The 21,519-nt window shown below is 44.3% G+C and overlaps 1 protein-coding gene across 1 annotated transcript in view; it reads right to left on the bottom strand.

Annotated features, from left to right (window-relative positions):
• The window catches only part of LOC116824724 (phospholipase A2-like), a 29,637-nt gene extending 17,047 nt beyond the window's left edge, over nucleotides 1-12,590 (bottom strand). The window contains exons 1-2 of the mRNA XM_032780232.2: nucleotides 12,354-12,590; nucleotides 8,547-8,712 (exon numbers count right to left, since the gene is read on the bottom strand). Of these exons, the coding sequence (XP_032636123.1) occupies nucleotides 8,547-8,712; nucleotides 12,354-12,393 (206 nt within the window). The 5' untranslated portion in view covers nucleotides 12,394-12,590. The remainder of the gene's footprint in view (nucleotides 1-8,546; nucleotides 8,713-12,353) is intronic.
• Between the last annotated feature and the right edge of the window lie 8,929 nt (nucleotides 12,591-21,519).

Genomic DNA, 21,519 nt, shown 5'->3' on the forward strand with positions numbered 1-21,519 from the left:
ATGCCCCCGAAGTAGCACCTTGGAGAGAAGAGGATAAACACTCAGGCTACCCCTTAACAACTTCAGCTGGTCACTTACTGTCAAGAAATGCCCTTCCTTTCCACCTGTTAATGCTTAATGGTACCAAATGCAATCAGCGTCAGCCAGCGAGATTACAGCACTGGGCAATGGGAAAGAAAGATGAATACAAACCTCTACTAGTTGGAAACTGCTTACTCATAAAGTATGTGCTAGAAAACCTGCACTTAAGGATATAAGCAGCTCTGACTGGCTAACTCCTTGCCCAGGACAACCAGAGATTAGGAGAACAGTGCAATGAGCGAATGCTACTGTGGCAATAGGTTCTGTTTGCAATTTTAGAGGAACAGACACCATCGTCTGTTCTGTCTTTTTTGTTTAATTCTTTGTATCTTGCAGAAGGCTAGATGGCTCACTCACATAGGCCCAGATCCTCAAAGGGGTTTAGGTTCCTAACTTCCATTGATTTTCAATCAGTATCTTACAGAATGAGGCCCTTAGTTAGGTGACTGTGACTCAAGTCCTCTGTCTGCTCATTGAGCTTAAACAGCAATATCTGAAGTTCTAGGAAATTCACAAAACATCCAGCAGAGTGGGATAGGGGAAAGAAGTCTATTGACCTTTAGGGACAGGAGATGAGCACTATTTGTTCATTTCATTGTAAGAACAGAGAGAACGGAAGGAGGAGGGGGGAAATGTAATGATTAGAATACCACATCGAAGCCAGTGTTTGAAACCAACATTTTTAAATGAGTTGCCCCACAATATGCCTTTTTATAGAATAAAAAAGTCTATATTTAGACCTACTTTAATATTTAGACAGAGATGACTGATTTAAGGAAAAGAAAATTACACCTTTTATAATGGTATCAGTAGCAAAAGCAGAAATGTTTAAAGGATGAGTCATTTTAAACATTTACTGCTCAAGGAAGTTGGATTTACCACAGTACTTGTGGTATTCATTATACTTACAATGGGAAATACTGCAAAAGCCACGTTCATCGTCACTAACACAGCATGATGTGTTGATTTCATCAGGGAGAGGAATCCAGAAGATTCCTCTAACAAACATGAGAAGGAAAATGTTTAGGGCCAGATCCAGTGGCACTATGGAGCTGGTTTATATCAGCTGAGGAACTGACCCAGAATTTCTGGGGGCCTAAAAAATAATTTTCTGTAACCAAGCAAAGCAGTCAAGGAGTATTAATATCTGTAGTTACAGGGTTAAATTTAAATTTGCAAAATTGGCCACTAATTTTGGGTGCCTCCACTTGTTGGGTCCTTGATTTGAGCCACTTGGGGTGAAATTCTGGCCCCACTGAAGTCAATGTCAAAACTCCCATTGATTTCCACGTGGCCAGGCTGTATAGAAAAATTGCAAGTGCCTGCAACAGCAGGATATGTTGGTAAAGCACAGTAAGCTATTTACTAAATGGGCTGATATCACCTGCCTTCTTTCCTAAAGAAAGGAAATGGTAAGTGTAAGAGCCACCCTGCTTATTAATTTTAGATAAACAAATGGAGTTGTGTGGCTATCTTGAAGGTACAGTGATAGACTGCAACATGGGCAAAAGTCTTCTATAGCAAAAGGATCAGAGCTCACAGTCATTCACATGGATCAAAGCCTATCAGACAAAATAATTAAATATACGCCAGTCAGTGTGTGTAAGAGAAGTAAAAGTATTGCAGTGGAATAGGAGCATTGCATCTGCTTTGAAAATAAATAGCTCAACATCTTCTCAACAAATACAAAAGCCAGAGAAGGGAGAGAACATTACCTCATCACAATATACTGTTCTGCCAAAATCATCTGTTGTTTTAATATAATAAACAGACGTGGGGTGAAGGCAAAGAGCTTGAGTCGTTCCTGCACCAATATGGGATTCTCTCCTAGGACAGGAAAAGTAGTGTTTCCACTACTGCCCTTCCCTGTGTTGCCAAGCATCCACTCACCTTGGGTGTGACCCCTTTTCAGTCAGCACCACCCACTATACTGGTTACCCCCAGTAAGTGAAGTTGCACCAGTTTTGGGTGGCCACAGCCTGGTCCCCTAGTGGAGTCCCTGTCTCCAGGGAACTCTGCCACCATTCACCAGAGGTTAAACGTCCTCATGAATATGCTGGGCAATACCGCTGTCAATATCCAGGTGACATACACTTACAATGGTGCCTGTGTTTGTTGCATCAGCCAGGCAAGTTATTAACAACTTCAACAGGACTTTATTTTTACAGTGGAAAGCTCTGTACCAAGCTGCTGCTGCACCCTCTGTAACTCTCACTCAGCCTCCTCAACTCCTCCCCCCTCCTTCCTGTTTCCTGTCCTTTCAGACTCCCAACAGCCAGTGCTCCCAGTTCTAATAATTACAAGCACATCTAAACACCACATTCCCTCCTCTCTTAAGAAATTCTCCCAATTAAAATAAACATTGTTATTCTAACCACAGGAACAAATAGAATACAAGACACTATACTATTGGCAGAAATATTACACTGGAAACACTGTAGATACTACATAACATAGTCTTTAGTCCAGACAGGTGGTCGTGTGGGTCTGACAGGCCACCTCTCAAGCCCTGGTTCCAGTGCAATGTCTTGTTGTGCTGGTTCTATGGTGAAGTCATCCAATGCAGACTGGGTGTTGGCATATTTCCTCTTGGTGCATAGGCAGGTGCAAGATAAGAAGCATTCCATACTCACCCATCAGAAAGTTGATAGGTGTACGGTCCCTTCCTCTCTATGATTTTAAGAGGAGCTGTGAATTTATGGTCCCCTTTGTATAAAATTCCAGGTTTTCATATTCTAACAAAGGAACCATACTCAAACTTTGGTTCCTTAGCACCCCACCACTTGTCTGTGAAAGCCTTATACTTTGCTTGGTACTGTTCAACACATCATCCTTGTTTGGGGAATCAGGTCGTGCCTTTGACAATCCAGCAATGTTCAGTTTAGTATTTATCTGTTTCCCATGCAGTAACTCTGCGGGTGATCTTTGCATTGTGGCATGTCGTGTAGCCCGGTATGCTTGCAAGAAATCAGTAGTGAAGGGTATCCACAATCACCCTTCCAGTTTAGCTGTTTGCAAACTCTCTTTCAAACTTCTGTTAAACCATTCGATTTACCCATTGGCTTGAGGGTAATATAGGAATGACCTTCTGTGTAAAAGGTTCCTCTCTGCTAGAAAGGTTTCAAACTCCAGGGAAGTAAATTGACTACTATTATCGGAAACCAGTTCTTTGGGGTTACCTTCTCTGCTAAAAACTGAAGAGAGGAACTTAATTACTGTAGCAGAAGAGATTTGTGACATAAAAGCAACCTCAGACCATTTACAGAAATAGTCTATTAAAGTGATGGCATAACGAAAGTCAATTGGAGCAGTATCAAAGGGTCATACAATGTCAGTTGCCACTTCTTCCCATGCAGATTCAGGAAGAGGAACAGGCTGTAATGGAGAGGTACATGTCACTGCTGTCTTATGCATTTGGCAAGTGACACAGGATTTTATGAGTGCTTCAGTTTGAGAGTCCATCCCTAGCCACCAATACAGATCCCGTAGTCATTGTTTGGTTCTGACAATTCCTTGAGGAGTATCGTGTGCCAGGTGTATGAGTTTTGACTGTAACTCTTCTGGCACAAGTAGCCGGTTTGTACTTCATAGCACACAGCCATCGAGCAAAGAAAGTTCATCTTGTTGGTGTCACTAGGCATAAATCTAGGTAACTCGGGAAAATGAAAGACCACGAGTGTCAATAAAGTCCTCCTGCTCAGGCCTCAATGAACCATTGTTCCTCCATATTTAACACTTTGTGTAACCTAGTGTAACCTAATGTGTTAATAGTTGTAAAATGTAATGTCAGCAGTTAGTTTTCTGATTGTAATAGCCAGTTCCCTGCTGTAATACACTGGAGCTAAATTGAAGCAAGTTTCAAGGCCACTCTTAGATACAGCATACATGTCTCTGCAGCAGAAAGGGGAGAGGGAGGGGAAAGACAAAAAAACTGAGTGAGAAAAGATACTGCAGCTGGATGGGAAAGGAGGGGGGAGTGAAAGATCAGTTAGTCAGCAAGAAAAAGTTTTGTAGTAAACAACTTGGCTATAAAAGGAAGAAACTGCTTGTTTTAGGTGTGCAGGATTTGAGATTGCATTCTCCCTCGCACCTTATTTGAGCTCAAATAAACTTGTGTTTTGCTTCTCCACCCCTGGTGTGTTTATTCGAGCCGAGCACACCGGGCCCCGAACCGCTGTTGCTTGTCTCTGGCACTTTGTGCTGGCAACAATCTCAAACTCTAAAATAAGGCAGCAAAACTCGGTCAAGGTTTTTAGGGTTACTGGGCCATCTCTTTGTCAGAAATTCCTGTAGTTTTTGTTGAATTGGACATGCTGAACAAGCAGCTTGAAATTGTTCTCTTGTAACTGCAGCAAGAGCGCTTGTAATAAGCGCAACTACTACATCCTCATCCTCTGGTGGACCATCTGGTGAAGGTAAAGGCAGGCAAGAAAGGCAATCAGCTACCACATTTTGTTTCCAGGCTTATATTCCAGGTCATAATTGAAAGAGAGTAGTCTTGCAGACCATCTAGCAATATAATATCCTGCTCTTCCCAGTCCTTTCACGGCAAGCAACGTCGTCAAAGGGCTGTGGTCTGTGCGCAACTTGAACGTGCAGCCCCACAGGTAAGTTTTCCATTTTTCAGTGCTGCTTTTTCGACTGTAGAATATTTTCTCTCAGCATCACTCAGTGTCCTTGAAGCAAATGCAACAGTCCTCTCAGGGCTGTCCTCACACAACTTCATGAGGACAACACAAAGTCCATAATCAGAAGCATCAGTAGTTACAATTGTTGACAATGCGAGACTGAATAGTGCAAGTACTGGACAGTCTTTCACTGTTTCAAAACTAGCTTGTACATCCATTGTCCACACTAAGCTTGAACTTCTCCGTAGTAATTCTCATAACGGTTCAATGACAGAAGCATAACTGGGAATGAATTTTGCATCCCAGGGGGTAAGACCCAAGAAGGAACGTAAGGTTTGCAAATCTGTTGGAGGAGGAGCATTTGAAATTGCCAGGATATGATCTGGATCAGGTTTTTGTCCAGCCTGTGAAACTGTATGTCCCAGAAAGGAGAGTTCAGTTTGTCTAAATTTGCATTTGGACCTATTGAGCTTGAGGCCTGCTTTGCTGATGCAGTTTAGTACAAACTGCAGGTTATTGTCATGCTCCTCAGTAGTATTTCCAAACACGATAATATCATCCAAATAACCTTGAACTCCATGTTGATTCTTCAGAATCGATGACATTTTTTGGAAGGCACCTGGGGCTGATTTGTGAGACAGTATGGAACACATTTAAAATGAAATAGTCCCTCATGTGTAATAAATGCTGTGAGTCTCTGCTGTCTTCATGCAACATAACCTGGTGGTATGCGCTCTGCAAATCAAGAGTAGAAAACATCTTTGCTCCATGGAGGTCTGCAAATACTTCTTCTGTGTGAGGAAGAGGATGGCTTTCAATCACAATAGCTTTATTTGGCTCCCTTAAGTCCACACAAAGGCAAATGCCTCCACCCTCTTCTGTGTCACCACTATAGGTGAAATCCATTCCGAGGAGTTAATCTCTTCAATAATGTCATTTTGAACAAGTTTTCTAAGTTCCTCTGAAACAGCTTCCCTGACTGAAAATGGTAAGCACTGTAATTTCTGTCATACAGACATCACATTATTCTGCATTTTAACTTTATGCAGAAACCCATAAGCACAGCCGAGTTTCTCCTCAACGTGGTGTTGGGTCCCAGCTGAAACTGGTGTGTGTACTGCAAGAGTGTTTTGCTGAGGAAGATCAATTTGTCCATTAACTACCTGAGATTTAAAGCAGCCAATAAATCTCTGCCAAGGATGGTAGTGCATTTGTGGACAATGTAGAACTCTGCAGTTACACAGCAATCACCAAAAGTAACAATTGCTGGCAGGCAGCCATGTACTGGGATATGGTTTTTCAAATCGCACACCAACTGAAGTCTGGGTTCAGTCAGAGGCACATCTTTAAAGTAATGCAAATAAATGGAATCAGTATAGATACTGCTGAGCCAGTGTCCAACATTAGCTGAATAGAGTGTGATTTGCCTGAGGGTATGACAGAAACAGTTACAGTGCACTTTATCTGTTCTGGAATATGTGCAGTAGTGATTTTGTCAGCACAGTAACATCTGGTATTGTAACTGCATGCACCTGTTGATTGAACTGACTACTGCGGCATACTTTAGCAAAATGCCCAATCTTTTTGCAATGACTGCACTGAGCTACCTTTGCTGGACATCCTCTGTAGCTTGCAAGATGTTGTGGTGATCCACAGCGAAAGCATATTTTTACTGTATTTTACATTGGCTTTTTATTAGTTTTCCTCTTGCAATTGTTTGTCTGCAGCGACAGTGAACTTTTCTGCAAAGGAGTCACAGCCTGGTCGGTGCCTCCTGTATCCTTGCTCATTATTTGGCTTCAGCTGTAGCTGACTCAATCTGAGTAGCAATGGTTATTGCTTTTTCTAGTGTAAGTTGTGGTTCTAGAAGTAAGCGTTCTCTTACACAAAGCATGGTTGTTATCTCAATGAGCTGGTCTCTAATCATCTCATCTGCCATATTCCCAAAATCACAAGTTACAATCAGACTCCTCAGGGAAGCAATATACTGCATTATAGTCTCCCCTGGTTTCTGCTCACGCTGGCGAAATCTGTAGCGATTAGCTACTACATTCACTTTTGGCACAAAAAAGTTCTTTAATGCGGTGAGTGCAGTCTCATATTTATCATCTGCAAGGGGAAAAGTGTAAAATATATGCTGCCCTTCTGCTCCAAGGCAGTGGATTAGCAGAGAATGCTTTTTTACTTCAGAAATCTCTGTAGCACTGATTGCAAGCAGATAAGTCTCAAACATACGGATCCAGGCAGTAAAAGCAATTGGAGGCTCATCTGGGCTTTGCAGAAAGGGTGCAGGTGGGTTCAGAGGCAGAAGATCCATCCTCATCGACAAAATGTTGTTATCAACCAGGCAAGTTACTAACAACTTCAACAGGACTTTATTTTTACAGTGGAAACCTCTGTACCAAGTTGCTCCTGCACCCTCTGTAACTCTCATTCAGCCTCCTCAACTCCTCCCCCCTCCTTCCTGTTTCCTGTCCTTTCAAAATCCCAACAGCCAGTGCTCCCAGTTCTAATAATTACAAGTATATCTAAACACCACAGTGTTACCACATTTTAAATTACGTTTCTGGTCCCAAACCAGGCCTAATTTTCTCTTGGTTTGCACTTGGCAAAGGGTTCAATAGGGTTTCATAGGGTTGCCAAATTTCTAATTGCACAAACCAAACAGCCTTGCCCTGCCCCTTCCCCCCTCTTCGCTGATGTCCTGCCCCTTCTCTAAGGCTCCTCCCCTTCTCTGAGGCTCCACCCCTGCTTAATCCATTCCCCTTCCCTCTGTTGCTCGTTCTCCCCCACCCTCACTCACTCGCTCATTTTCACTGGGCTGGGGCAGGGGGTTGAGGTGCGGGAGAGGGTGAGGGCGTTGTCTGGGGATGAGGCGTTAGGGGTACAGGAGGGAGCTCTGGGCTGGGGCTGAAGGGTTTGGAGTGTGTGTGTGGGGCACTCTGGCTGAGGCAGGGGGCTGGAGTGTGGGAGGGGGTGTGGGCTCTGGTTTGGGGATGCGGGCTCCAGGGTGGGGCCAGAAATTAGGGGTTCAGGGTGTGGGAGGGGGATCTGGGCTGGGGAATGGGGTTGGGGTGTAGGGGGGTGAGGGTTCCAGCTGGGGGTGTGGCCTCTGGGGTGGGGCTGTAATTGAAGGGTTTAGGATGCAGTAGGGGGTTCTGAGCTAGAGCAGGGGGTTGAGGCACAGGAGGAGGCTCAGGTTGCAGGCTCTAGGAGGGAGATTGGGTGCACGAGGGGGCTCGAGGCAGGGGGTTGGGATGCAGGACTGCGTTTGGGATGCGGGATCTGGGAGGCAGTTTGGGTGAGGGAAGGGGTTCAGGGCTGGGGTAAGGGGTTAAGGTGTGGGAGGGGTTTTGGGGTGCAGGCTCTGGGCAGTGCTTACCTCAGGCAACTCCCCACAAGCATCAACATGTCCCTAGGGAGAGGTGCGGCCAGGTGGCTCTGTACACTGCCTCCATCCACAAGTGCCGCCCCTGAGCTCCCATTGGCCGTGGTTCCTGGCCAATGGGAGCTGCACAGCTGGTGCTCAGGGTGGGGCAGGGTCAACGCAAGGAGGCCCCATGGCTGTCCCTCCGCCTAGGAGCTGAGAGACATGTTTCCACTTCTGGGAGCTGCGCGGAGCCAGGTAGGAAGCCTGCCAGCCCCACTGTGCCACCAACCAGACTTTTAACGGCCAGATAGCAGTGCTGATTGGAGCCACCTGGGTCCCTTTTTGACCGGGTTTTCGGGTTGAAAACTGGACACCTGGCAGCCCTATACATGGATGTAAGGGAAGAATTTATCACCTGCAAGAGGAGAGACTAGAAGTATACATGGGCATATAAATGATGTTCTTACCAGTCTACTTTATCTTTAGGCCAACCTCGTCCTCCCAGACCACAGTAGCATCCATAACCTAGATATGCCAAAGCATTGCGTCCTGTGCCACAGGTTATGGCTCCTGCTAATTCAACGAGTCCTCTTGTATGCAAAGAATGGGTTTTCCCCAGTGCGCCTTTCCAAACTGCAAAGAGAAGATGTTGTTTCACACAGGGTTTGCACAACACTTTTAAAGATTTTCATTGCTGATTTCTTTCAAATTCCCACTGCAGATTTTAGGCCTTATTGTGCATTTGGGCCCAGTGCACAAACACATTGCCACTTTCCTTATTATTCCTTATTATTCATAGATTCATAGACTCTAGGACTGGAAGGGACCTCAAGAGGTCATCGAGTCCAGTCCCCTGCCCTCATGGCAGGACCAAATACTGTCTAGACCATCTCTGATAGATGTTTATCTAACCTACTCTTAAATATCTCCAGAGATGGAGATTCCACAACCTCCCTAGGCAGTTTATTCCTGTTTAAAACCACCTGACAGAATTTTCTAATGTTCCAACCTAAACCTCCCTTGCTGCAGTTTAAGCCCATTGCTTCTTGTTCTATCCTTAGAGGGCTAAGATGAACAAGTTTTCTCCCTCCTCCTTATGATACCCTTTATGATACCTGAAAACTGCTATCGTGTCCCCTCTCAGTCTTCTCTTTTCCAGATTAAACAAACCCAGTTCTTTCAGCCTTCCTTCATAGGTCATGTTCTCTAGACCTTATCATTCTTGTTGCTCTTCTCTGGACCCTCTCCAATTTCTCCACACCTTTCTTGAAATATGGTGCCCAGAACTGGACCAATACTCCAGTTAGGCCGACCAGCACAGAGGTAGAGTAGAAGAATGACTTCTTGTGTCTTGCTCACAACACACCTGTTAATGCATCCCAGAATCACGTTTGCTTTTTTTGCAATAGCATCACACTGCTGACTCATATTTAGCTTATTGTTGTATCAGAGTAATATCTACAAGCCACACAGACTGCAAAGTTACACCTTTATCAGCAATGGAAGGCCTGCGTCATTTAACAGTCACTGAGTACATACAATAACATTCCATTCTCGATTTTGAAGAGGTGGCAGCTTTATTAAGGTAATATTAAAGGTTATATCCACCTTCCATTATAAAGCCTTATTTTATGGCCACCCCACTAATTTTGGCCTTAAAAAATTCAGATTTATTCTGAAGGCAAAGGAGAATGTGCCTGCATAGTTTGAACCAATTTCCTTAAACTATTTTTTCAGTTGCAGGCCTTAAAACAATACCCTGATTTGAAACACTTATTTCTATCTTGTATCCCTCCTATTCAAAGTTGCTCCTCTCATAGACTGCAGTGAGAGCTCAGAGGACTCACCTCTGAAAATCAAGCCTTTTATCTGGATAATTAAATATGGATTTTGGCGCCTAACATGATGATAACAATAGCAGCAATTAGTACTATTTTCACTTATTGGGATGCATCAGAGCACCTATCCATTGGTCTGAGTGCATCAGACTAATAGTTAGCATTAGCCTCTCCCGTACTTTCTACCTAGCTCCTCTGTTCTTCAGTTTTCACCTCTCTCTCTCCATCCATTTAACCACTCAACCCACCACTAAAGTAAATGCTAAAATAAACTGATGGATTTTTCAACATTCTTGACTCAAGGGTGGGATCATATTTCAGAACTAAGAAGCCCAGACTAAAGTTGCCTGGCCACTTGTTCCCTGCTGTTTGAATACAATTGACATCTTCAAAGTGCTGTGCAAAAATTGGCTAATCCCCTAAACCATCCAGGTGAGGTAGGGACTAGATGCTATTATTAAGACCATTGCTTTCCTTTTAAAACCTGCTGTTCTAATCCTTCTTCCCTGAGTGTATCATATGCCATAGCTTTCTCTAAGTGCTGATTCAAAAAACCCATTGAAGTCAATGGGACTCTTTCCCCATTCATGAAAAGTCAGAGGTTCATTTCTTCAAAGGAAAAAAAAGAAGTAACAGAATATTAAGCATTAAAATGATCAAGAACCCTCGGACAAAAGTGAAAGAGCAGCATAAGCACAATCAGCATAAGCACAAAGACAACACACTGAATCTTCTCCAGCATTTTAGGTGACTTTAGCAGCCTTTTTCAGGAGGAATTCTGCGCACTGATGTTACAGTGTTTTACACAGGCTTCTTATTGTTTCTCATGCCATTCCCTCTGGGATTAAATACACATTCCTGAAAAAGTAACAACTTCCCTTTACTAAACACTACCCTGAGTATTCAATTTTTTTAAAATGATAAAAGCAAACAACAGCTCCGTTATTAGAAACCATAGAGAAGACCCTATTTCCCTGCTACAAGTGCCAAGTGAATGGGGGTAAGAGACAAATTCTTCTCTCAGTTACCTTGGGGTATATCCAGAGTAATTTCACTGGAATTAGCAACATTCCTCTGGATTTTCACCCAGATAACCTATATCCAGATCATATCCAGGATGTACAGAAGGGAGGCTGTTTCTTTCTCAGAAATATGCATCCAGTCCCAGAAGAACATCCCTGAGAAACTATGAACTATAACAACATCACAGTTATTCCTGGGGGACAAAAAGAACCCCAGTGAACTGAGCCTGAATGAGCTGCTTTAGAATCTGCACTCCCCCTGTGTTTAAAACAAAGCAGGGGCCAGTATAGTGTCTGATGTTACTATTTCTTTTTTTATTATTATTATTTATTTATTTGGAAAACTGATTAGATTTCAATTTGACATTAATATACTTTTATGGCTCTGAAGTCAGCTCTAACTCGCTTGCCTTGCAAGCACACTATACATTCAGTTGCACAGTTAGCTACCTAAATAGTAATTGAATTGACTCTTTATGTGTCAATGAGTCAACACTGCTGTAAGATCCTTGGAAAAGTTGGAGAAACCCCACAGCAATCTGAATTTAGCCAAATGGTGCATTTGGAGCACTTTCAATAACTACCAACTGTGCACTTTCATCTGTCTTGTATATGAAATCAGGCTGAGTTAAAATGGATCTGACAACTTAAATTTTCCTGTTATTTCTAGTGTTTAAATTGTCAGCCTTTATGATGCATTAATACAGGATTTTGCACTTAATCGAACTGTACTGCACGAATGATCACAAACCTTAATGCTACCTCAGTGTTTAGGGGCTATAGAATACAACTGTGTTTTTATAAAGAGATTTGCATTTTTAACTCCTTTTTTTTCTTGAATGTTAGATGAATTGGAAACCATTTGCTCAAGAATCACTGGTATAAAGAAAAGGGGTGAAACTGAAAACAATATTTCAGAGAAGAAAGTCAACACACGAGGCTTTTCAGAATAAAACTGGAAACTTTCTAAATTAGAAGAGAAAATAAAACATGTTCCTACAGTCTTACAGAATTACCATGGAAATGAATCAGCCTAGGCACAAAATATACTCAGACTTCCTTTACTGTGATAATGAGAAAATGAATGATAATTAACTCACTGGTACGGTGACCAGACAGAAAATGTGAAAAATCGGGACGGAGGTGGGAGGTAATAGGACCCTATATAAGAAAAAGACCCAAAAACCGGGTCTGTCCCTATAAAATCGGGACATCTGGTCACCCTATGTCACTGGTCCAAATGCCAATGATTTGCCTTGGGCAAGTAGAACTAGGCAAGGCTAATACAGTACACGGGCTGCCAAAGTGAAGGGGGAAGCTGCCCTACACACAGAGTGGGAGAAGCAAGAGGGTGGCAGAGATGAAGTTGCTCCCAGGGGTCCTGCAACCGCAGCTGTACAGAATTTGTACTCACCTGCCTGAAGCACCAGCAGCACCAGCAGCCAGAGCCCCATTAGGAAGTTAGAGGGTTGTCAGCGCTCAGTATGCCTCTCCCTTTCTAACACTCTCTCTCGTACACTCAGCCTGAGTGGCTGGACTCTCCCAGCAGAGCTGCTCTCAGCTGGTATACCAGATGAACCAAGGCGTGGATGTGTATAACACTCTTCCTAGGCTGCTGCACCCATATCTGCTCCAATGTTTTATATAGACACACACAAAAGTAAGACACTGTCCTCTGGAATCCCAAGTGCCCTGTGCACTGAGCCTGCTGCACGGTTCTTTCCCCTTTTTCTGCCAGCAGGGCTCTGTGCCTCTATTTGCATATCATTCCTGTAGGGAGGGGCTGCTGGAAGGGAATTAGACTGGCACAGTTTCTTACAGATAATTCTCTAAGCTTGTGCTCCTTCTCTAAGCTGTTTGCCTACAGACCCCAGTTAACCTCCTAGCTACTTCACAGGGGAAGTCAGAGTCTTGGCTGCTGTGACCTGGACTTTCAGATTTTGATAGCTGTGGTGTGGCGGGGGGCGGGGGGAGGCAGGGGCTTTTCCTTGCAGATTAATTCCTTTTTGTTTAACACTGGACATTTTTTCATGTAAAAAAATTATAAAACTATAAAATCTGACTGAAATATCATTAAAGGCAAGTATCTAAATATAAACCAACTGAGTTTAGTCTGGGCCATGACGCAGCAAAATATATACCCAGCCCATTTGTTCTAAACTGCTCTAACTAGCTAGCTCATTTCTTCAGTGCTATCCATATTTGCCCTTCATCCACAAGAACAAGCCATAGCTTCTCAGGAAGAAAGTCCTTGTATCTAGTCTGCGCCTACAGTCTTGGGATTGGGAAGATGAGATGAGCTGGATTGAGATGAGCCAAGCTAGGAAATGAAGCCATGACGCTGTTTCAAAGTCTTCTCCTAAGAACCCCAAAAATCAAGGGAAGGTAAAGTGGGCAGCATAATTCACTCCTTCATTATTTTGTCCGCCAATTAAGCCTCATATCCACCATGAAGTTCCAGATCCACATCTTCTTGTTGACCAAGATCTTAACCCAGTCCTTGAGTTATATCACTAGGCCTTTTCGTTGGGACTAGTTCACTCTCTCTGTCTGGTTTGCCTGCACTGTTTACAGCATAACTTGACCTACTTTTCACAGTTAATTCTCTAGCGGGCAAAAAAATAGAGGCCCAATTGTCACAACATTGGGTAAGCGGATACCGTGCACCCATAGCCTTGGGGGACTTCAGTATCTGCAGGGAGGCCATTTCCAGCATGCTGGCTCAAGATCTCTTGTCCACCCTGGTGATCAGGAGGATTATCCCAAGTGGTCTCACACAGCTAGATGCATCCTGGACCTAACCTTTGCCTTTTGAAAGGACACTAGGGGCATAGTAAACATCTCCCCGTTGTGGTATGATCATCACCTACTTTTCAGGTGGAGGTCCAGGCAGTGAAGCGCAGACACTACAATTGTGGTAGCCCTAGTGTGGGGTGCAAACATTTGGAGGGCAGGCAGTATCAGAAGGCTCCTTGCATGTGCCTGCATGGGTCAACTAGAATCGTCCTTTTCATAATGCAGGTAGATTTCAGCAGCACCCTAAGAAAAGTTTCTTACGTAAACCAGTACCACCCTGTTTGATTGTTTCAAAATATTTGCTTGCTAACTGTAGTCAAAGCAAAGGTCACTGAGCCATCAGAGTGCTACCTTTAACTGAGAACAGGCTGCTCTGAAGTATAAATATTTTTTGCCGCGTAGGTCTGTGTGGAACTGTACGTAACAGGCTTTTTTATTGCTATGGGGGCAATCAGCCAATAGAGTTGGTTAAAATGGATTTTATTAATGGCAGCTGAAATTCTACACTCTTGGGAGAGTGTGTGTGTGCAATCATGATGTTGTAACTACTCTGTCTCTCTCAAGCAATGGTGATTGGCCAAGATGGTCAGGGATGCAACCCCATGCTGTAAGTGTCCCTAGCCTCTCACTGCCAGAAGGTGGGACTGGACAACAGGTGATGGATCATTTGATGATTCTCTTTTTCTGTTCATTCCCTCTGAAGCATCTGGTATTAGCCACTTGCAGAAGACAGGATATTGGGCTAGATGGATCACTGGTGTGACCCAGCATGGCTGTTCTTATGTTTTTCTGTAAAGCAGTAACCACTGGGAAACATCATTCCAAAGCAGTAATCAGTGGGGGACATGTCCTTTATGCAGAACCAAAAATTGTCTGAATGGCCCTTTTCTGTAGTCAAAGCTCAATTGTCCTCAAATGCAATCTGTTGGTCAGGAGAACCATAACTTCTCTCCCAGCAATTCCATCCCAAAATTTTAAAAATAAATTTTTGCCTTACTTTTAGCAGTTGCTAGTTAATGTTTAACCCTACAAATCGAACGCAACTGGTCGTGTGTATTAGAGCTGCTGTGGTTTTTGGTAGGACTGTGCCACTGCAGTTTGGTTTGGATCCCTAAAATGCTGGGTGCTGACAAGAAATTGGGCTCTAAGCAATGTGTAACGTGTCTGAAGAAGGTATCACTGCATCAATATAAGGTACCCTTATGTGGACACAAGGGCAAACCTTGCACTGATTTAAAGTAAGTAGCTTGGATGCATTCAATCAATAGTGCCATGCTTGCGCAATGTGTCCAAATGAAGCACCATCGATTGAGTGCCCTAATGTAGATGAGGTCTACGTGATGTGCGCCCTTAAACCACAGTGACTAAATGGGACTGAACACATTGTCCTAATCTATACTGACCGTGCTTAACATGGGTTCAGCTGCACCAGTCACTAACACTCTTTGTCAATAACAAGCAACCACTGAAGTGTGGATGAGCTGAGATGTTTTCCACTGAGTGTTTGGGGAATGTTGCTCTCTGCAGCACAAAGCAATCACAGTTGGTTTTAAAGATCTGAAATCTTTTATTTTCTCATTTAATAAAACTTTCTGTTTTAACTAATATTTTAGAAGGCAACAGATTTTACTATGCTTTTTTCACCTTTGATGATATTTTTCTCTAGATGAGTGAACTCCTGTCTGGCAACTTGTTTAATGCTCTACCGCATGATGATGATGTTACCTCTAAGAAATAATGTTTTCTTCCTCCTACAAATGATGTTTTCTCTAAGATCTTGTAATAGGGTGAGCACTCACCTCTCATGAGCGGCCTCCCCTTTGGCCAATGATGTGTCTCCAATCTCTGCTTTGGAATGGGGTGGTACCCACCTCTCATGAGCGCACCCCTAGCAGATGGTTTCTTTGGCAGGTCTTCAGTGACTCAGTCCTTTGGCTGAGTCACACACACTGTCTATACCTTCTGGGGTATATGGTCTTTTTTTCCCCCACGGCTCTAGCATGGGGCTGTACTGCCAAGACTTCCTCCCTGGAGATACTGTCTTCTATAACAGTCCAACAGGGGCCCACCATGGCACCCTGATTTGGTGTATTCCTTTTGGCAGTCCATCCTGGGCTCAGTCTTTAACTAGATCAGCAGGGCCCATCACAGGACCTTCATTTGGTCTGACTAGGCTCTGGCTCTTGCTCGATCCCTGCAACTAGCAAGGTGCTCCTTCTTAGCTCCCTCAGTCTTTGACAGCCTCCCTGGACTTAGTCTTGCCCACACTGAGCTGTCCATAGTCCTCATGCTCTTCTACCCAGCCATGAACCTGGTATTTCCCCTTTCAGCTCCAGGCAGCAACTGATTGCTCTGTTCCTATTGCTCCTTTTATTATGACCCTCCTGATCCTGACTGGCCACTCCTGCAGCCCCTCTGATTGGCTGCTTCCCCAGCAGTCACTCTGAGCTGTCTGGAGGACTTCTCCTCTGCTCTTTTTTGGGGTGGGGTGAGGCAGGGCCATAAGGTCTCCAGCAGGGGGCCTCCAGATGTAGTCCACCCCATCAGAGATCTGCTTCTGTGTTCCCTGTAAGCTACACGGTTAGGCAGCCACCCAGGAGAGATTCAAGTGCCACGCAGCTGATTAGCAGAGCGTGCACATCCAGCAGCCTATGTTCAGCCCTCCCCAGGCTGCTTTGCAGCCACATTGTTCCTGCAGCTACTCCTGGGACCCTCCTGCTGGCTGTGCAGAGCCCGTCGGTGATGTGGGAGTATGATGATGTCAGGGTGTCCCCCTTTCCCCACCCCTGTCCCCCATCTCTGCAGAGTAGGGCAGAAGAGACAGCCTGGCTCAGGACTTGGAGCTGCTGTGCTCTGAGGTCTGAAGACTCCAGCCTCTGGACAGTGAGTGAGTGCCTTTCTTAGAGAGACAGTGCACTGTTTGTGAGACTTCCCCAGCAGCCAACTCACGCAGTCCCTCTCTCTCTCTCTCACACACACACACATATGTGCACACACACAGACTCTCTCTCTCTCTCCCTCTGCCCTCATACCCCATTTTTGAAAAGCGGGGGCAGGGAAGACAGGGCTCAGGACAAAGCAGGAGAGCTTTCAGTGAGTGCCTTAAAGAGACAGCACACAGTGTCTCTCAGAAACTTCCCCAGAAGCCAGCACACACACTGTCTCTATGTCACACACACATACACACAGAGTGTGTGTGTGTGTCTCTCTCACACACACACACTCTGTCTCTTTCACACCCACCTCCCAACACATACTTGTATTACTTGCTCAAATTATAGGTGAATAATGCTGCTGTTGGTTCCAGGGAAGGTGTTTACAATACTTATTACTGAACTAACGAAAATACTGTCTCAACCCAAAAATGAGAGACAACCAATGTGGTTTCCAGACCGTTTATTCTGCAACCCGTTCTATATTTGGTCTGCGGAATGTTACCGAAAAACTCCTACAGAATAGAAAGTTAACACGGCATTTATAGACTTTGAAGCGCTTTTAACTCAGTGCATGGATCAGCACTTTGGATACTGTGATGTTAATCTGGGGTGCTTGAGAATTTAGTGTGCCTAGTGGAGGAACCATGCCATGGTATATTTAACTGTATGAGGGTCAATGGTTGTATTACACACTGGTGTTCAAGAGAATGGGGGTGCACCAGGGACACATTCTCTCATCTATGTTATTTAATGTTCTAATGGACAAATGGATGACAAAGCTAATGAGGCCAAAGAAGGAGGTGTGAGCTTTAAAGATTCTTCCTTAGAGGATGTCAAGTATATGGATAATATGCCTTACTTGGAGACACTACTGACCAACTACAGCTAATACTGGAAGAACTGTGGGGAAAAAAAGCAGAATCTATGGGATTTAAGATCCATGGTGATAAAGCAAAAGCTGTGCATGCTTCCTATAAAACAGGAACAAATGACCTGCTGATGCTGAATATAGATGGCAATGAATGACCGACCAATGCTGCATGTGGGTGCCAATCACACTGAATGAGTCAATAGTTTTATCTATCTGGGAAGTCAGTTGCAGCAGGAGGTTCTATAACCAAAGAACTCACACATCAGATCAGTCTTGCATCAGTGATATTTCAGCATCTCCAAAGACCTGTTTGGGTGGCAAGATGTCTGTGTGACAACTGAGATAAAAGTATTCTGTGTGGTATTGATGACAACCCTGTTGTATGGATCAGAAACATGGCTGTTAAAAAAGAGCTGAGAAGAGGAAACTAAACAGTACTCCGTGTCAGAAGTTATGGTGTATTCTTAACACCTGTCAGTTTGATTGTGTCACCAACAAGGAGATACTTAGATGATCCCAGCAACTTGCACCAGTTGAGAACAAGACAGCTGCAGTGGTGGGATCACGTCCAACATACAGGAGAAGGTATGCTTTTACAGAAGATTTATAGCGCTGAGGTTGAAGGAAGTAAGGCACGAGGCTCACCATAAAAGATGTTGGAAGATGCAATATTGAGGAATTTAAAAAGCCCAAATCCTCCCACACTGACTCTTGCTGAAGAAAGAAGACTTGCCAGGGACTGTTCAAGATGGAGATCCATTCTACATGCAACCCTGGATACATCATAGCTATGTGAATCTGCTACTACTGTTCCTTAAATTACTGTTACTTATCTTCAACCTTAACTCCAGTTTAAAGCACATTGGGAGTTTCCTTCCATTTATAAAAAATGTTGATGAATTGATCAGTGACAAGCGTCCCTTTGGAGTCTGCAAGCTGTGCAGGGATTTTTACATTTCATAGGGATTAACTCTGCTGCTTCTCATCCTGACTGTCAACTCCATTTCTCCACATGACACCCTCCCCTTGTGTTCCCCCACAGACAACTTTTGACAATGAAAGGCCTAGTTCTACACCCATTGAAGTCAATGAAACTTTTGCCATGCACTTCAGTAGGAGCAGGCAAGTGCTAAGGCCCAGGTCCTCAAAGCTACTTAGGCATCTAACTCCCATTGGAGTTCAGTGGAGTCTAAATAAATACCTTTGAGAATCTGGGCCCAAGAAACTAACCAAGAATACTCCCATTTCAAAGGTAGTCAAGGTTGCAGGGCCTCACTGATGCCAACACAACAAAACACCTCAAACTGTTGAGATATGATAAACCAAAAACATTAGGAAAGTCTATATAAATAAAACACACATTGGCCCAGATACTTGGCTGGTGTAAATTGTTGCAGCTTCACTGACATCAGTAGAGCTAAGGTGACTTACACAAGTTGAGGTCTTCCCCCTTCCCCCCTTTTTTTACCACTTGTATCTCACAAGCACATTGTCTGATAATTTGCCATAGGCTTGCCTGACAAATTCTACCCCGTCATGAAATGAAGCATGTGAAACGTTGCAAAGATGGGTTTTCGTCTGGTGAAGATTTGAGGGAGATAATCAGGCTTCTAATGTAAAGCTAACTACACCCTTTGCTGTGAAGAGGCTAGCCTTTCTCCATAGTCAATTGAGGGAGAACATTAAGCTTTGTTGGCAATCTATCTTCTAAAATACACAGGGTTTGTGTCTCAACTGGTTCAACTTATTCCTCACCACTGTAGGTACCTCTCAGTAGCTTCCTTTCCTTGGGACGCTGGGGATCAGCAACCTGTGATTCTTCCCCTTGCTCTACCCAGGAGATCACATTAGTTTCAGGAGTCAGAAACCTGCTCACAGGAAAGAAAGTAGGTGATATCATGGGTTAAGTAATTCATAGAATATTTGCTGCAAGGAGTATTTTTAAATTCTTGTATTTCTTTTTGCTGGAGAAGGTATAATCCAAATGGATGGGGAAAGGTTCGTTAAAACTCCATGGGTATGAAAAATGTTTGGCTCAGGTCACTCACCCATTTCTAAAATGCAGAGAGACCAGAGCCACTGCCAGGGACAATGACCCTGGGCCATGGGTGCGGAAAGGGGAAGAAAATGATTCCATGTCTGTGTGCATGTAAGATAGACACCTAAACACAACTATTCTCCCTATGTGAAAAAGACTTGGGCATTGGGTTGGGACAATTCATACCCAATTTAAATGGGATTTGTTTTGGGTGTCTAACTTCTCTATCAGAGGGGTAGCTGTGTTAGTCTGGATCCATAAAAAGCGACAAAGAGTCAATACGTCTGTTAGTCCACAAGGTGCCACAGGACTCTTCATAACTTCTCTAGGGGTTTTTGAAAACCCCAGCCACCATCTCTCTGCTGAAAATCTCCTTTCAAGTCGGAGGACGTATGGGGGTGATGGCTTCCCACGCAGGTTCTGGGAATTCTACTGGCTGATCTTCTTAGAATTATTGGAGACAATGGAAGGATGCTGAACGGAATACACTCAGGTATTTCAGAGACCATCACCTGCTGCTAAAAATGAGGGGATCATCTTTATCTACAGAGACCAGACTCTCAAAATTCTCTTGCATGATGTCACCATAAAGTTTCCTGGGCCACTCATCCAAATGAGCCCCCTTTTCCTCTGAGAAATGTCCAGCCACCTTGTCGAATGTCAGCGCCCCCTGAAACAACAAGCATCCCCCAACTTAGTAACTGCTGCTCCAGGGTTGAGTCACTCACTTCATTACAGGCTGGGGAGGCAAGGGAAAGAAACAGCAGTGCCTGAGCCACAGGAATAGTATTCCCAATGCTCCAAAGGCATATGGTGCTTCCAGAGACTTGTGGGTCTGTTTTACAGGTGGAAGCTAAGGGTGAGAGGGGAAGAAAAAACGCAGGAGAACAGAAAGAAGAGAGAGGTTTTAGGGCATAGAGGGTGAGGGAGAGGACAGAGAAAAGCAGCTGAGGAAAGGAAATGGAAAGGGGAAGAAACAGTACAGTTGGCCGGAAGATGGCAGCCTATCAGTTTATAAAGTATGTGTTAACCAATAAAACAACACAAAAGTGGGCACTATACCCTCATCTCCCCACAATTTCCACAGAGTTTGATCCTGTCTTACAAATCCTCCTCATCATCCTCATTTGAATGATCAGGGTTAATGGTTTTTTACCTGTTGCCTGTGTCCCTTGGATTCTTGAGGGACTAGCTGAAAATCTTCCACCAGGGCTGCCACCTTGCTGCTGTTCCCTGGATGTTCCTGGACCCAGATCTGCATTTGGTCAGGCAGAATGGTCAGGAGCTGCTTCTTTGTGTGGATCTCTGCCTTCAGCCACCGATGGGAAAGTTCCTGGAATCGGCTGTAAACCTCTGTGGGTCCTTTGGCCTCCTGATAGCAGAATTGCCTGTGGTGCCAGCAGTATGTCTCTGTGCTGATGCTGTACTACTGGAGGATTAGCTTCCTTCTCCTTACCATAGTAATCTGCCTCCCTGCCATCCTGGCTGCTGTAGGCCTGTTGGGCTTTTCCATTTAGTTATGGCACGAGTGGGACTGTCCATTGTCCTCTAGGCCAGTGGCAGGCTTCAGACACTCATTTGAAGGAGGTAAGATAGGCCTGACTATCACCCTCTGTTGTTATTGTAAACAGCTTTCAGTTTTCCCAGGCCAGTGGGGATGCCAGTGCTGGTACAGCTTGAGGAAGGTTCCTTTGGGTCTGCCACTGATGCTGTGCTATTTTCCCCTGCTGCTGCTGCTCATTCTGGACATGCTGTCATCTCAGTAATTCCCTGAGTGTCCCAGAATGGAATGCAAGGGGAGGAGTAGGGGGAGTAGGCTTTTCCTTTTCGCTTCCATTTCTCTCCTGGGCGAGGGCCTACTTCACCTTGCTCCTCCACATTTATTTCAGGTTGTCCCATCTGCTCTGGCAGAGCCTGTGGCTGGAAGCTCAGCTCATGC

Source organism: Chelonoidis abingdonii, chromosome 1 (assembly GCF_003597395.2).
Source record: "Chelonoidis abingdonii isolate Lonesome George chromosome 1, CheloAbing_2.0, whole genome shotgun sequence".
In the NCBI taxonomy this organism is placed as follows: Eukaryota; Metazoa; Chordata; order Testudines; family Testudinidae; genus Chelonoidis; species Chelonoidis abingdonii.